We start from the raw sequence: 17,500 nt of genomic DNA on the forward strand, positions 1-17,500 counted from the left end.
CCCCCCCCCCCCCGTCCTCCGCCCCCCCCTCCCCCCCGCCCCGCCCCCGCTCGCCCCCCTCCCCCGCCCCTCCCTCCCCCCCCGGCCCATCCCCCCCGTCCCCCCCCCGTCTCCCCCCCCCCCCTCCCCCCCCCCCCCTCCCGCTCTCCCCCTCCGACTCCCCCCCCCCCCCTCCCTCCCTCCCCCCCCCGCCGTTGTGAGGCTCCCCCGCCCGCTGACCCCCCCGCCCTCGCCTCCCCCACATCCCTCTTCTCCGCCCGTCGCCCCCTTCCCCCCCCCCTCCCCCTCCCCCTTCCGCTCCCCCTTCCCTCCCCTCCTCCTCGCCGAATTTGTCCTCCTCCCCCGTGAACCCCAGCACCCGACCTGCCTGCGAGCCCCTGCCCTCCACCCCCTCCTCCTCTCCTCCCTCGGGTCGCGAATGGGAACCGCACTCTGTCACTCACTCTCACACACACACATACACACTCTCTCACACACACACACTCACTCACTCTCACACACACACACACTCACTCACTCTCTCACACACACACACACACTCACACACACACACACACACACACTCACTCACTCACTCTCTCACACACACACACACACTCACACACACACACACACACAGTCACTTTCTCACACACACACACAGTCACTCACTCACACACACTCACTCATTCTCACACACTCACACACACACACTCACTCATTCTCACACACACACACTCTCACACACTCACTCACACACACTCGCACACAAACACACTCTCACACACTCTCACACACAGTCACACACAGTCACACACAGTCACACACACTCTCACACACAGTCACACACACTCGCACACTCACTCACACACAGTCACACACACTCTCACACTCGCTCATTCTCTCACACACACACTCACTCACTCACTCATTCTCTCACACACACACTCACTCACTCACTCACACACACACTCACCCTCACACACACACTCACTCACTCACACACACATACACACACACACTCACACATACTCCCACACTAACACACACACAAAAATCTTTTTCTCTCGCTGTCTCTCTCTCACACACACACACACTTTTTATGCAAGCACACACTCTTCTTTCATCTTGTGTCTTTTCAAATGTAGCACTAATCATATAGATAAGTAAATGTGAATTAAGTTCATTTAGACAGTTAATGTTGTGAATTTCAATTGTTCCTTGTTTGTTTGGCTGTGTGTGTTACCTGTGTGTTACCTGTGTGTTACCTGTGTGTTACCTGTGTGTTACCTGTGTGTTACCTGTGTGTTACCTGTGTGTTTGTGTAACAGGCGTTTATCAACACAGCGAAGGAGATTTATGAGAAGATCCAGGAGGGTGTGTTCGACATCAACAACGAGGTAAATGCAGAGCGACAGAAACACAGGGACGTGTGAAGCAGATGGATCACTAATAATAATCAGATCTAAAACCTTGTTGTTTAATAAAACATCACATTTCTGCTCAGGAAATATTTCTTTAACATTAGTGTAAGGATGATGTGGGACTGTGTTATGTCCCTGTGCCCATGAGGTTAGGGTTAGTGTGTCATCATTTCTTGTGTATCATCACACTTCTACACTACAGAGCATCATACGTGTGTGTGTGTGTGTGTGTGTGTGTTGTTTTCAGGCGAACGGGATTAAAATCGGGCCGCAGCACGCTGCCACTAACTCCACGCTTTCTGGGGGACAGGGAGGACAGCAGGCCGGGGGAGGCTGCTGCTGAATTACCACTTCTACCCCTTTATTCTACCCCTTACTTCCCTTGCTCTCTTATCCCATTACTCCCTTCATCCCTTCCTCTTGTTTCTACTGGACTGGTCGCTCTCACTAACGTATTCTTAACCCTCAAATCGTGTACTAGATGGCTGTAAACAAATAAATTAAAAAAGTCCTACTCCTGCAGCAGAAGTCCAGATGGTGAAGTGGTATGGAGCTGATGGAGCTCTCTTTGCTCCGCTACAGCAGGTTCCTGATCGTGCGGTTATCTAGGCCCCTGAGCCACTGACCCCTTGCTGGTGAATATATCTTCATGTTTGTGGATTTCAGTTTGCTTTGTGCCCCCCCCCCCCCCTTTTTTTTTGACTTTGAGCTGAATTGTATTAAACACTACAAAGTCATCTCTAGTATTTTAATTGGTGTGGGTGGGTGGAGTCTGTGATCATGATTCACTTTGGAGCCCAGACAGGATTTACTGAGCGACCACTGGGTTCTGGGATTTAAAAAAGGGGCGGGGCTTAGCCGGGACTGAATTGGCCATTCTGTAACATTAAGGTATGACGTCACAAAATAGTTTAGCTAAAGTCCCCAAGCCTCCTAATGTGACTGGCTACTTAATGTTGGTGAACTACTCGCTGCTGGAGGGAAGAAGGTGATGTGATGATCAGGTTTGTGATTGGCTGATTATTTTTAACACAAAACTCCACCATATAACACCATGATGTGTGTGTGTGTGTGTGTGTCTGTGTGTGTTCAAGCTGTGATGAAATGAGCAGCTGATATTAAAATGAAGATGAACAGCAGGATGTTTTAATGTGTATTTATCAGGACTCTCTGTATATATAGCGCTCATTTCTTTGCTTTGATGTTAGTTTATTTTGACCGACGCTGTGTGAGTAGAGCTTGACGATGCGACAGTATTTGGAGCTGTTTTAACTCTGACCGCCTGGTTACTTTGACTTCCTGCCTTCTCTTTCTCTCTGTCGTATATAGATACTTCATATAGATTTATTATATCGTGTATCTGTTTTAATGCCAAATTTGTGTTTACCCGTGAACATGCTGTTCGCCTTAAACCGATATCAGAGCAGCGTTTATACATAATCAGATCACAGTACAGACGATATGACGGAGGCTAAGCGTGTACACACACCTACTCTAATCTTCTACACTCAGTTTTATAGAAATATACATATATAATGTCCCTGTAGCATCAGTCCAGCCCCGCCTCCTTCATGTGTACTGTTCACTCTCTCTGCAGCCGCCGTGTCCTCCTCCGCTACACTCTCTTGCTCTGTCTCTGTCTCTCCGGGTGAATATCCTGTCCATGGTGAAAGGGCGTGTGCTGAAAAGCCAAACTGAAATAACGTTGTGATCCTCCACTATTATTTGCTGTGTTCTCCAAATAAAATGCTATCACAATAAAACATGACTAAAACTCCTCACTCTGGACCTGGGTGTGTGTGTGTGTGAGTGTGTGTGAGTGTGTGTGTGTGTAAGGGTGTGTGTGTGTGTGAGGGTGTGTGTGTGTTTGTGTTCAAGGTTCATAGTCAATGCCACCATATGTGCAGACACACAGGAATCAAAATAGCATTTCTCTTTCTAATCAACTGTTTACATTGTCAATGCAATATAAAGTTTGTATAATATCAGTTTAATATCAGTTTACGGGGGCACGGTGGCTTAGTGGTTAGTATGTTTGCCTCACACCTCAGGGTTGGGGGTTTGATTCCCACCTCCACTTTGTATGTGTGGAGTTTGCATGTTCTCCCCGTGCCTCTGGGGTTTCCTCCGGGTATTCAGGTTTCCTCCCCCGGTCCAAAGACATGCATGGTAGGTTGATTGGCATCTCTGGGAAATTGTCCGTAGTGTGTGTGTGTGTGTGTGAATGAGAGTGTGTGTGTGCCCTGTGATGGGTTGGCACTCCGTCCAGGGTGTATCCTGCCTCGATGCCCGATGACACCTGAGATAGGCACAGGCTCCCCGTGACCCGAGAAGTTCGGATAAGCGGTAGGAAATAAATGAGTGAATGATAATATCAGTTTAATATAGTGTTAGAAAAGTTATCTTTTTTAGACACAGACATTTGGTCATCTTATAGATTACACTCTGTAGCTTGACTGCAGCAGCTTTACTTTAAATCCAAACCTGGTGAAAGTTTTCACAGAGCACAGAAATTAAAACTCAGACTTAACATCATTACATTCTGAGCCTGTGTGAACCCAAACCTGACTTATAGGTGGCTTGTGTAGAAGTGATGCAGGGTTGAGTTCACGTGGTGTTTGGTGTTGGTGGAACAACAGAGTTTGCCTTTAAACCTGTGCAGTGTGACGCACAATCCCAGTCGTCTCATTAGAGTGTAGAATTAAACAGTCTCTCTGTCTCACACACACACACACGTCCATGTGGAAATATGAAGAACGTGTGATGTGAATTGTGTTTGTGAGATTTTTGGGCCTTTAAAATTCAATCTCTAATTTATTCCTTTCAAAAGTGTAATGTAATCTAATCTAATAGCTGGAATCTGATCTGTTCTTGTTTAACTTATTTTTGTGTCACATTACAGTTACTGTTTTTTTTTCTTCTTCTTCCATATTCAGTTTCAGCACAGTAGAGCACATAGAGAACTCCTTCACCTCCAGACAAACACACCAAATAGCACAACACACACTCTGTTAACCTCGGTGTGTGAAAATCTTCCCTCTTTTATCTGCCTTTCACACGCTGCATTCACTTTTTACTTTCCTGAGGTGCATTTTGTTTCCCTACTCCTTCGAACGATTCAACACATTTACAGTTGTGTTTATATACAAACACCTTTAAACTGAAGAGTTCAACAATGCAGAGACAAGCGTGTTTACAATAAAAACTTAAAGAAGACGGAGTGGAACAGCAGCTCTTAGACGTCCACGCTGTGTGTGTTTGCATTAAACAAATCATCACCCACCCCCCACCCCCACCCCCCACCCACAATAGAGAAATATTACTGTGAAGTCTAATAGTCACAGAGGGAAGTGGTCAGGTTTTATTTTTGTGAACTTACACATCTTTTAGTCCATGTGTTGACTCTGAATTGAATCTAATTGAATCTTCTGGTTCACAACCCAAAACACAGGGAGTCAATTCAGAGTCAAATGAATGTTTCACTCACAAGGTGATCTACAAATAAACTGAATATTCAGTCTGACTGACAAGTTTTCATTTTCATAATTAACATCACCTTATCAGTGTGTGACGTATTCACACTTTCACTCAAACACAAGATCGGACCAAAAGGAGACACACAACTGCAGTGTTGATGTCACTGTTAACTCCAGCATCTAGAATGGGTTTATATGTGAACATGAAGGAAAGTTTAGTGTTTAGTCCCTTTACACTGTACTGATTTATTATCACACTACATGGTGTTAATCAGGAGAGAAACACACACACATACACACAAACACACACTCTCTCTCACACACACACACACACACAAACACACACTCTCTCTCTCACACACACACACACACAAACACACACAGACATACAGACACATACACAAACACTCTCTCTCTCACACACAAACACACACATACATACACAAACACACACAGACACACTCTCTCTCTCTCTCTCACACACAAACACACACATACATACACAAACACACACATACATACACAGACACACACAAACACACATACACAGACACACACAAACACACATATTGCATGCAGCTTTAATTAAAACATCTTTTTCAGCTCTTCACAGTTCCTCTGTGTTACACTGATAACAGATCAGCTGTAATTTGATGTAAAACCAAACAGAACCTCAAATAAAGCCAATAATACTGAGATGCTTTTATTAACTACAAATAATTAAATTGAATAAATATTTTATTAGATATTATTATATTATAGTAAAGTGTGGATCCGAATATAAGGTGCAACATTAATGAAATAAAACATAATGAATGGTGTGAGTGTGTGTGTGTGTGTGTGTGTGGGGGGGGGGGGGGCAGGAGAGCGCCGTTACGTCACAAAGAACCCGCGAGGTCGGTCACTCGTTCACACAGCGCGCGCCTGCGCTCTATTTGCGCGTTCTCTCACGTGCACGCGCCCCCTGCCTGTTGGAAGGTGCGCGCGAGCGAGAGAGAGTGAGTGTGTGTGAGAGAAGCGAAGGCTCGAGACCGACTGGATCAATTCGGATTTTTTTTGTTTTTAAACCGATAAAAAGTGAATAAAAAGCCGGACTTGGGCTCGGGTTTGGGGAGAGGAAGCGCCAGGGAGCCGTTTAACCGAAAACTAGTCTGTTGGAGCGGGACAGAGGGGAGAGTGTGTGGAGTTTAAATCTGAGGTGAGAGACGCACACACACACACATACACACACACACACACACACACACACACACACACACACACACACACACACATACACACACACACACATATACACTCACACTAAACTTAAACAATGTGCTGTTTAATGCCGCTGTGACGCTGTAAAAGTGTCCGCTTCACTTTTCCCATTGTGACACAAACACAAGCAGCGACACGACTTTATCTCACTACCTGTGAATGAAACCTTCAGCTGGATGAAGCGAATGTCGGAGTTCGTGACGATTCTAAGCGTTAAATAAACTTTTGGTTTGTTTCAGACTCACTCACAGGTCGGTGTTAGCATTAGCATCTTTAGCTCCGGCCACCTTTATGTACAGCCTGGTTACTAACCCTAACCCCGAGGCACTTCGGACAAAAACTGGTTTAATTACAACAAATAAACCGCTAGCTTTAATATATACAGCTTATAAACAGCGTTAAGCCCCAGAACACAGCCGTGTGTGTGTGTGTGTGTGTGTGTGTGTGTGTGAGAGAGAGAGAGAGAGAGTGTGTGTGTGTGTGTGTGTGTGTGAGTGAGAGAGTTGGCTAGCGGAGGCTAATTCTGCACTACACGAGGTGAAGCGCTCTGAGGTGACGGAGTGGCCACAAAGCACCGAGAGAAAAACACCTCACATCCCGGGGAAAGTGACCCGAACCCCGCGAACGGGCGGCTCCGTGAGGTTCGGCTGGTTTTGTCGGTGTGGAGGAGTTTTTTCCCCGGTTCTGAGTGAGACTACAGCCGGTGTCCGAGGTTTGTCTCGAGGCCAGATGGTCAGTCCCTGTGGGGGGTTTATTATTCAGCCAAGTTTTCATCCAACACACCATTAAACCTCCTGCTTTAGCGTGTGTGCGGCTCGGTGGTCGTGTTACACACGCGAATCCGGATGGTTTTTACCGTGTGTGTTGTGTTCGATCGGGTGAAAAATGTTTGTATAATGTGTGTAAAATGCTAATCAGGTGGTGGAAGTCCTGGCTTGTGTCCTCATTGTCTTATCACTCCATGCTAACAGGCTACAAGCTAACACACACTCACAATAAGTTGGTTTTCCGCTCATTAGTTTAAACTTTGAACAGAAACCGCTTTAGTTGTGTTGTGTAGTTGTGTTGTGTAGTTGTGTTGATGCACCACTCACAATAATGAGTTTTATTCACACCATTGTTGAGTTTATTACACAATAGATATTTCATTTAGATCACAGGAAAACTTCATTAGCACACAACCCACACAATAACAGCTCCCCGTGTGTGTGTGTGTGTGTGTGTGTGTGTGTGTGTGTGTGTGTGTTGGGAAGGATACATCATATTATTGTTGTTACTTTATTGGTAGTGAAAAGCTTTTATTAAAACGTTTTGTTTCTGCTCTACAGAGTAAATGACCTGTGTGTGTGTTACTGTGTGTAACTCAACATGGCAGCTCCTTTGTGTGTGTGTGTTCAGTCATGGAGCAGATATGAGGCTGTGTGTGCATGTGAGGGAGAGAGAGATGAGACCACCTCCTCCTCCTCCTCCTCCTCTTTGAGGTCTGGCAGCTTATACACCAGTTGCACACACTTATAGGACAGTGTTCACCAGGCGTGTGTGTCTGTTCCTCTTCCCTCTGGAACAGGAGCACAGAGTTTGTGCTTTATTTTGTGCAGTTGGAACTGTTGTGTGTGTGTGTGTGTGTGTGTGTGTGTGTGTATACCTGCGTGCTCCAGTATTAAAGTCTCAGTAATAATGGACTCTAAATATTTACCTATTGGGATGTAAACAACGTTGCTCTCCGTCCTACGTCTGATCCTGAAGCTTGAACTCAGTCTTAGTACAAAGTTTAATTGGGAGAAAGAGTTCAACTCAAGTCTGTTATTTTACATTAAATTATACTTTACACTCTCAGATACTCTCATTCACAAACATGTAACATCACTGTGTGTGTGTGAGGGTGTGTGAGGGTGTGTGTGTGAGGGTGTGTGTGTGAGGGTGTGTGAGGGTGTGTGGGTGTGTGAGGGTGTGTGGGTGTGTGAGGGTGTGTGGGTGTGTGAGGGTGGGGTGGGTGAGGGGGGGTGGGGGGGGGGGGAGGGTGGGGGGGGTGGGGGGGGTGGGGGGGGGTGGGGGGGTGTGGGGGGGTGGGGTGGGGGGGGTGTGGGGGGGTTGGTGGGGGTTGGGGGGGGGGGGGTGGGTGGGTGTGGGGGGGAGGGGGGGGGGGGGGGGGGGGGGGGGGGGGCGGGGGTGGGTGGGGGGGTGGGGGGGTGTGGTGGGGTGGTGTGAGGGTGTGTGTGGGGTGTGTGGGGAGGAGGGTGTGGGTGTGGGGGAGGGGGTGTGTGGTGTGGGGTGTGTGGGTGTGAGGGGGTGTGTGGTGTGGGGTGTGTGTGTGTGGGGGTGTGGGGGGGGAGGGGGGTGTGGGGTGGGAGGGGGTGGGTGGTGTGAGGGTTGGGGGTGGGGAGGGTGTGGTGGTGGGGGAGGGGGGTGGGGGTGGGTGTGGGGGGGGGGGGGTGTGTGTGTGGGTGGGGGTGGTGGGGGGTGGGTGTGGTGGGGGTGGGGGGTGGGGGGTGGGGGGGGGGGTGTGGGGGTGGGTGGGTGAGTGGGAGTGGGTGGAGGGGGGGGTGGGGAGTGGGGGGGAGGGGGTGGGTGTGTGTGGGGGAGTGTGTGAGGGGGGGGGGTGGGTGTGGGTGCGGGGGTGTGGTGACGGGGGGGGGTGGGGTGGGGGGGTGAGGGGGGTGGGGGTGGAGTGGTGTGTGAGGGGGGGTGTGTGGGGAGGGGGGTGGGGGGGGGGTGTGTGGGGTGGGGGGGGTGGGTGGGGGTGTGGGTGTGTGTGTGTGTGGGGGTGTGGTGTGGTGTGTGTGTGAGGGGGGGTGTGTGTGTGTGTGTGAGGGGGTGTGTGTGTGTGTGTGTGTGTGAGGGGGTGTGTGTGAGGGTGTGTGTGTGTGTGTGTGTGTGTGTGTGTGTGTGAGGTGAGAGAGTGGGTGAGTGTGTGTGAGGTGAGTGTGTGTGAGGTGAGAGAGTGGGTGAGTGGGTGTGAGGTGAGAGAGTGGGTGAGTGGGTGTGAGGTGAGAGAGTGGGTGAGTGGGTGTGAGGTGAGAGAGTGGGTGAGTGGGTGTGAGGTGAGAGAGTGGGTGAGTGGGTGTGAGGTGAGAGAGTGGGTGAGTGTGAGAGAGTGGGTGAGTGTGAGAGAGTGGGTGAGTGTGAGAGAGTGGGTGAGTGTGAGAGAGTGGGTGAGTGTGAGAGAGTGGGTGAGTGTGAGAGAGTGGGTGAGGTGAGTGAGTGTGGGTGAGGTGAGTGAGTGAGTGTGGGTGAGGTGAGTGAGTGTGGGTGAGGTGAGTGTGAGGTGAGAGAGAGTGGGTGAGTGTGTGAGTGTGTGTGAGGTGAGAGAGTGTGAGAGTGGGTGAGTGTGTGTGAGGTGGGTGAGTGGGTGAGTGTGTGTGAGGTGAGAGAGTGGGTGAGTGTGTGTGAGGTGAGAGTGTGAGAGTGGGTGAGTGTGTGTGAGTTGGACGTGAATCAGTTACACCATGATGGTTTTCTGATCTTCACTGTGGAGTGAATGTGAATCTGTGAGGTTGAGATGTGGGACACATTCAGACCCCTTTAGTGTGTATGTGGTTGGTTCTGGGTTCATGTCAGTCTTCTGTAAAGTCCAGTGACAAACAAGTGGTCTTGTTCCTTCTCACTGACCCCCCCCCCCACACACACACACACATCCCCATCCCCCTTCTTCTTGCTACAACCTCTGATTTGATCCCCAGACAGTGTCACTGCTACACCCTTCTCACCAGCGTCATTTACACAAGGAGAAAACTGAACTCCTTTGGAAACAGTCAGGAATGTTGGTGTGGTTGGAGACAGACAGTTTCAGTAGTCGTGTCACAGCAGTAACCAAATCAGCGTACTATCGTCTCAAAAGAAGAATTAGATGTTTCGTTTCGGGGCAAGACTTGGAGAAACTTGTCCATTGGACCATTGTAATGATCTCCTCACCATCCCAAGAAGACCATTAGACAGCTGCAGCTCATCGAGCAGAACCACATCACACCAGTCCTCAGGTCCTTACACTGGCTTCCAGTTATATATAGAATTAATTTTAAAGTACTTGTTTATAGACCACTCAGTGGCCAAGGACCTAAATACATAGCAGATCTGCTCACTGTATATAACCCAGACAGACCAATCAGATCATTAGGATGGAGTCAAACCAACATAAACCAGTTACTTTTAAACCAGAAAGACCCGGGTGCTGGTTCAGAGCGAGTGCTGGTGCTGGTTCAGAGTTGGTTCCACTGGTGAACCTTCTAAGAACCGGTTTGCCTTTCCATCAGTTAGAGAGCGTCACAGAGCCGAGTGTGACGTCACTGTATACGTGTCACGTTACACACCGACGTTAGCGCAGCGGCGACAAACACAACAACAACAACAATGGTGGATGTTACTTTACTGTTAATGCTCATGGCTTTGTGAACCTACATTAACACCCAAACGCGGCGAATCCGACGTGTACGTGCGGCTCTGTGTAATCTGTATAAACGGAGGTTGTGATGGAGAAAGTACTTAACGTTATTTTATCATTAACACAGAAAAAAGTTAGCCTTAGCATGTAGCTACCTACTATCATGTGGGCTGATAACTGATCATATCGCGGTAAAGTAAGTGTATTAAACATTAGTATACTTAAGGCACATTATCAATGTGCTAACTGTAGCCCCGCCCACAGCTGCTAACTGTAGCCCCGCCCACAGCTGCTAACTGTAGCCCCGTCCACAGCTGCTGACTGTAGCCCCGTCCACAGCTGCTGACTGTAGCCCCGTCCACAGCTGCTGACTGTAGCCCCGCCCACAGCTGCTAACTGTAGCCCCGCCCACAACCCCTGACGTAAGCGGTTCTTAAGTCTAAACCAACAACGTTTTGGTGCTACTTAAGAACCACTTTTCCTGGTTCAGAGCCGGTGCTTTGGCGGTCGAAACAGAAAGAACTGGTTCTAAATCAGGCTCCGAACCTGCAAAGGGGCAACATGAGAGATACCAAGGGTTCACACCCAACAAGGGCAATCTGCTGTTAGCTATTCTGCTGACAACAGCTGGAATCAGCTTCCAGAAGAGACCAGATGTGCTAACACTTTAGCCACATTTAAATCTACACTCACAACTCATCTGTTTAGCTGTGCATTTACTGACTGGGCGAGTGTGTGTGCGTGCGTGCGAGTGTGTGTGTGTGTGTGCACGTGCGTGTGTGTGTGTGTGCGCGCTTCTGTACTATGACCAAACTGACCGCACTGTTTAATACTTGTCTTTTTCACATTAATACTATATAAACTCCTTGTTTTATTGTGATTATAGTTTTTATGATTGTTCTTTTATATAAAACATTTCCCCAGTGTATGAATTGTGTTATAAATAAACACTGCCCATCTTGCACTCTTTCTATTGCCCTGGTCTCGGGCTTTGTTCCCACCCCCTTGGGCCTGATCTCCGTCTCGCCCTCCTTCTCTGTTCCGATGGCCCCGTCCTCTTGTCTCGGCCCCCCGTCCTCTTGTCTCGGCCCCCCGTCCTCTTGTCTCGGCCCCCCGTCCTCTTGTCTCGGCCCCCCGTCCTCTCTTTCTTCCCCACTCTCCAAGTTCTCTGGGGGGAATTTGTGGAGTCCAACATGAGTTTATTTCTTCTTACAGTGAGGGTGTGTACATGCATGACTCTGTCCCCTCACACACAGTGTTCAGGTCCTTATAACAGGTTTACTACCCCTGTATGTATGTGTATGTGACCAATAAAATTAGATTTATCAGCTGAGTGACCACCTGATGAGGGACGGGTTTCCATACAAGTTAATTCATTTGTTGTTCAAATCCCACCATGACTGATCAACTCCCTTTGGCTCTCAGTGGTTCAGTTGTATTAAATCAGATGCTGTAATGTTTTACACGCTGCTTTCTGTTTGTACTACAAAGTGACATGAGTGTCTTCGAGGTACCTGGATGTCTTATTTTTGGTAGAAGTGTGAGCTGCTTGCACCAGGAAGGAGCAGGAAGGAGCAGGAAGGAGCAGGAAGGAGCAGGAAGGAGCAGTTCTTTGACACCTTTTATTTTTTTTAATAGATATAAAAATGTGATGAATAAAAGAAGGGGAAATGAAATGTAGTATAAATTATATAGGGGATAGTAAATAATAAACAAGGCGTTTGTTTACACTGTAACTAAGCAACAGTCTTTTCCAGTACGTGCAGTTGTATACTTTTTATTGTGCAAAGCACAAGTAAGCAAACAGGGACGCAGCACCCTCGCATCTCCTCTATTATTATTTCAGTTTATTTATAGAACACAAAGCAGCTTTACACGTATAATAATTATCATTTAAAGTTTAAAGTGTAGTTATTGTTTATCTCTAATGATCAGTCCTCATCTGGGTGACTGGACAGGAAATCATGTCTAATCATGTCTAACCCTAGGAAATCGTGTCAATCAACACTGTGTTCGAGCAAATTCACTGCAGGCCCCACTGCAGGCCCCACTGCAGGCCCCACTGCAGGCCCCACTGCAGGCCCCACTGCAGGCCCCACTGCAGACCCCACTGCAGACCCCACTGCAGACCCCACTGCAGACCCCACTGCAGACCCCACTGCATTCCCAACAATGTGGTGGGAAACTGCCAAACACGTCCAATTCACAAATGAGAGAGAGAGAGCGCCTGCCTCATCCTTTCACAAAAGTTTACTGCACTCGCACTGCTTCGTTGGAGAATTATGGATTCACTCACTCACACACACACACACACACACACACACACGTGCTGACTCCATAAGGAGTTACTGATTATAGATGCAGTTCCACATCTCCATAAATTTACTCATCTCTTTCTAACGTCGGTCTCTAAATCGTCTCTCTCATTTGTCCTTTGTCTCGCTTGTGTGTACATGCATGTGTATACAGTTGTGTGTGTGTGTGTGTGTGTGTATGTACATGGGACATGGGGTGGATGGGTCTTTGTTTAGAGGTGTGTGTGTGTGTGTGTGTGTGTGAATGAGAGGTTGGTTCTTGAGGCAAATCCCCTTTGCCCACTTTTCAACCACTTGCCTTGATCCTCCTTCTGTTTGGGGTGTGTGTGTGTGTGTGTGTGTGTGTGTGTGTGTGTGTGTGAGATACAATATGTGGTGTTTAAGGTAAAACCTAAAAAAGAAGGGAGCAAAATGACCATGTGTGTAAAAGGGGGAAATTGGAGAGGTGAGATTGGTTAATCAGTGACACTTGGGCAAAGAGTTGGAGGTAGTGGCAGTGTGTTAATGACTGCAATCACTCTCTCTCACACACACACACACACACACACACACACACACACACACACACACACACACACGGTGATCTGAATTAATGAGTATGAGCTGTGTATTGTTATAATGTGCAACACAGAGTAAACTGAGTTAGTGTGTGTGTTAGTTATAGTGTGATTAAACTCGAGACCCTGTGATATCTCTGGATGATGAACACATGTTGGTCAGAGATTACACACGTTAGTATGCTAGTCTCATAACTGCAGGAAGTGATGTCATTATATACATCTACAACTTACTGTATACCTGAACCCTTAATTTTTACATTCCTTCTCTTTTCTTATATGAAGCAAAACAGGATGATGATTGTAAAAGAAACTGATTAGTGATATAAGGTGTGTGTGTGTGTGTGTGTGTGGCTGTGGCTGCATTGAAGCGGGTGTACATGTGAAATCAGATTTCCTGCTTAACCCCACAGCTTGATTATCCTCATCTGTTAGCAATCAGACTTACGTCAGCTGTAATAAAGTTCTCATTCAGCAACCTGCACAATGTTAGGAGAACCTTCAGCACACAGACTCTCACTGACAGGCAGACACACACACAGGCAGACAGACACACACACACACAGGCAGACAGACACACACACACACAGGCAGGCAGACACACACACACAGGCAGACAGACACACACACACACACAGGCAGGCAGACAGACACACACACACAGGCAGACAGACAGACACACACACACAGGCAGACAGACAGACACACACACACACAGGCAGACAGACACACACACACACAGGCAGACAGACACACACACACACACAGGCAGGCAGACAGACACACACACAGGCAGACAGACAGACACACACACAGGCAGACAGACAGACACACACAGGCAGGCAGACAGACACACACAGGCAGGCAGACAGACACACACACAGGCAGGCAGACAGACACACACACAGGCAGGCAGACAGACAGACAGACACACAGGCAGGCAGACAGACACACACACAGGCAGGCAGACACACACACACACACACAGGCAGGCAGACAGACAGACACACACACAGGCAGACAGACACACACACACAGGCAGGCAGACAGACAGACAGACAGACACACAGGCAGACAGACAGACACACACACACAGGCAGACAGACAGACACACACACACAGGCAGACAGACAGACACACACACACAGGCAGACAGACAGACACACACACACAGGCAGACAGACAGACACACACACACAGGCAGACAGACAGACAGACACACACACAGGCAGACAGACACACACACACACAGGCAGACAGACACACACACACACACAGGCAGACAGACACACACACACACAGGCAGGCAGACACACACACACACAGGCAGGCAGACAGACAGACACACAGGCAGGCAGACAGACAGACACACAGGCAGGCAGACAGACAGACACACAGGCAGGCAGACAGACAGACACACAGGCAGGCAGACAGACAGACACACAGGCAGGCAGACAGACAGACACACAGGCAGACAGACAGACAGACACACAGGCAGGCAGACAGACAGACACACAGGCAGGCAGACAGACAGACACACAGGCAGGCAGACAGACAGACACACAGGCAGGCAGACAGACACACAGGCAGGCAGACAGACAGACACACAGGCAGGCAGACAGACAGACACACACACACGCAGGCAGGCAGACAGACAGACAGACACACACACACGCAGGCAGACAGACAGACACACACACAGGCAGGCAGACAGACAGACAGACACACACACAGGCAGGCAGACAGACAGACAGACACACACAGGCAGGCAGACAGACAGACAGACACACACACACAGGCAGGCAGACAGACAGACACACACACACAGGCAGGCAGGCAGACAGACACACACACACACAGGCAGACAGACAGACAGACACACACAGGCAGACAGACAGACAGACACACACACAGGCAGGCAGGCAGACGGACAGACACGCAGGCAGGCAGACAGACAGACACACACACAGACAGACAGACACACACACAGGCAGGCAGACAGACAGACACACAGGCAGGCAGACACACACACACACACAGACAGACACACACACAGGCAGGCAGGCAGACAGACAGACAGACACACACACAGACAGACACACACACAGGAAGGCAGGCAGACAGACACACACACAGGCAGGCAGACAGACACACACACACACAGGCAGGCAGACAGACACACACGCAGGCAGGCAGACAGACACACACACAGGCAGGCAGGCAGACAGACACACACACAGGCAGGCAGACAGACAGACACACACACACGCAGGCAGACAGACAGACAGACACGCAGGCAGGCAGACAGACAGACAGACACGCAGGCAGACAGACAGACAGACACGCAGGCAGACAGACAGACACGCACGCAGGCAGGCAGACAGACAGACACACACACACACAGGCAGGCAGACAGACACACACACACAGTCAGGCAGACAGGCAGACAGACACACACAGGCAGGCAGACAGACACACACACACAGGCAGGCAGGCAGACAGACACACACACACAGGCAGGCAGACAGACACACACACACAGGCAGGCAGACAGACACACACACACAGGCAGGCAGACAGACAGACAGACACACACAGGCAGGCAGGCAGGCAGACACACACACACGCAGGCAGGCAGGCAGGCAGACACACACACACACACACGCAGGCAGGCAGGCAGGCAGACACACGCAGGCAGGCAGGCAGACACACGCAGGCAGGCAGGCAGACACACGCAGGCAGGCAGGCAGACACACGCAGGCAGGCAGGCAGACACACGCAGGCAGGCAGGCAGACACGCGCACACACACAGGCAGGCAGACACACACACAGGAAGGCAGGCAGGCAGACACACACACACAGGCAGGCAGACACACACACACAGGCAGGCAGACACACACACACAGGCAGGCAGACACACACACACAGGCAGGCAGACACACACACACAGGCAGGCAGACACACACGCAGGCAGACAGGCAGGTACACACGCAGGCAGACAGGCAGACACACGCAGGCAGACAGGCAGACACACACACGCAGGCAGGCAGACACACACACACACGCAGGCAGGCAGACACACACACACACGCAGGCAGGCAGACACACACACACACGCAGGCAGACACACACACACACACACGCAGGCAGGCAGACACACACACGCAGGCAGGCAGACACACACACGCAGGCAGGCAGACACACACACGCAGGCAGGCAGACACACACGCACGCACACACACACAGGCAGGCAGACACACACACACACACACACACACACAGGCAGGCAGACACACACACACACACACACACAGGCAGGCAGACACACACACACACACAGGCAGACAGACACACACACACACACACAGGCAGACAGACACACACACACACACACAGGCAGACAGACACACACACACAGGCAGGCAGACACACACACAAACACACAGGCAGGCAGACACACACACACACACACACACACAGGCAGGCAGACACACACACACAGGCAGGCAGACACACACACACACACACAGGCAGACAGAGGCAGGAAGACAGACAGACAGAGGCAGGAAGACAGACAGACAGTTGCAGACAGACAGTTGCAGACAGGCAGACAGACAGACAGACAGTTACAGACAGACGTTGCCCTGATCTGGTGTTCTGATCTGCACCTAGGGGTGGGCGGAATGACCAAAAATCTGTTTCACAGAATAAGTTATTTTATTTCACGGTAGCTGTAAAATCACAGAATAAATTAAACCCAATAAATAAATTATTGTTGTTTAACATTGTCGGCTTTCGTCGTATCCTTTACATGCTTCATTTTTAGATGATGAAACAAGTTCCTGGTGCTAGCATGGCTAACGGTTACATTCGTGTGTGACACAGTTTACAAGTCCCATCTGTCTGCTCTGTCAGCGTTTGTAGACCTGAACCACGTCGTCCATACCACTGATGTCCCGTCTCACAACAAGTCCCTCCTCCTGCTCGTGATTGGTCTGTGGGACTTCTTTATCAGCATGCTCGTCTTTCTCCATGTTTTCCTTCTTATCTACGCTCATGTGCCGCTTCTCAATCGTTCTCAGATTCAGGCGAGCTACACGTGAGGTTAGCC

At 49.5% G+C, this 17,500-nt stretch overlaps 2 protein-coding genes across 2 annotated transcripts in view; both read left to right on the forward strand.

The window, feature by feature from the left end:
- rab2a (RAB2A, member RAS oncogene family) overlaps positions 1 to 3,166 on the forward strand; it is a 16,314-nt gene extending 13,148 nt beyond the window's left edge. Inside the window, exons 7-8 of the mRNA XM_027138935.2 lie at positions 1,311 to 1,379; positions 1,651 to 3,166. Coding sequence (XP_026994736.1) covers positions 1,311 to 1,379; positions 1,651 to 1,746 — 165 coding nt within the window. The 3' untranslated portion in view covers positions 1,747 to 3,166. The remainder of the gene's footprint in view (positions 1 to 1,310; positions 1,380 to 1,650) is intronic.
- A 2,656-nt stretch (positions 3,167 to 5,822) lies between these two features.
- Positions 5,823 to 17,500, forward strand: part of chd7 (chromodomain helicase DNA binding protein 7) — a 57,781-nt gene continuing 46,103 nt past the window's right edge. Inside the window, exon 1 of the mRNA XM_047820455.1 lies at positions 5,823 to 6,077. The gene's annotated coding sequence lies outside the window, so the exon portion shown is untranslated. The remainder of the gene's footprint in view (positions 6,078 to 17,500) is intronic.

Source organism: Tachysurus fulvidraco, chromosome 11, assembly GCF_022655615.1.
Source record: "Tachysurus fulvidraco isolate hzauxx_2018 chromosome 11, HZAU_PFXX_2.0, whole genome shotgun sequence".
Classification (NCBI taxonomy): domain Eukaryota; kingdom Metazoa; phylum Chordata; class Actinopteri; order Siluriformes; family Bagridae; genus Tachysurus; species Tachysurus fulvidraco.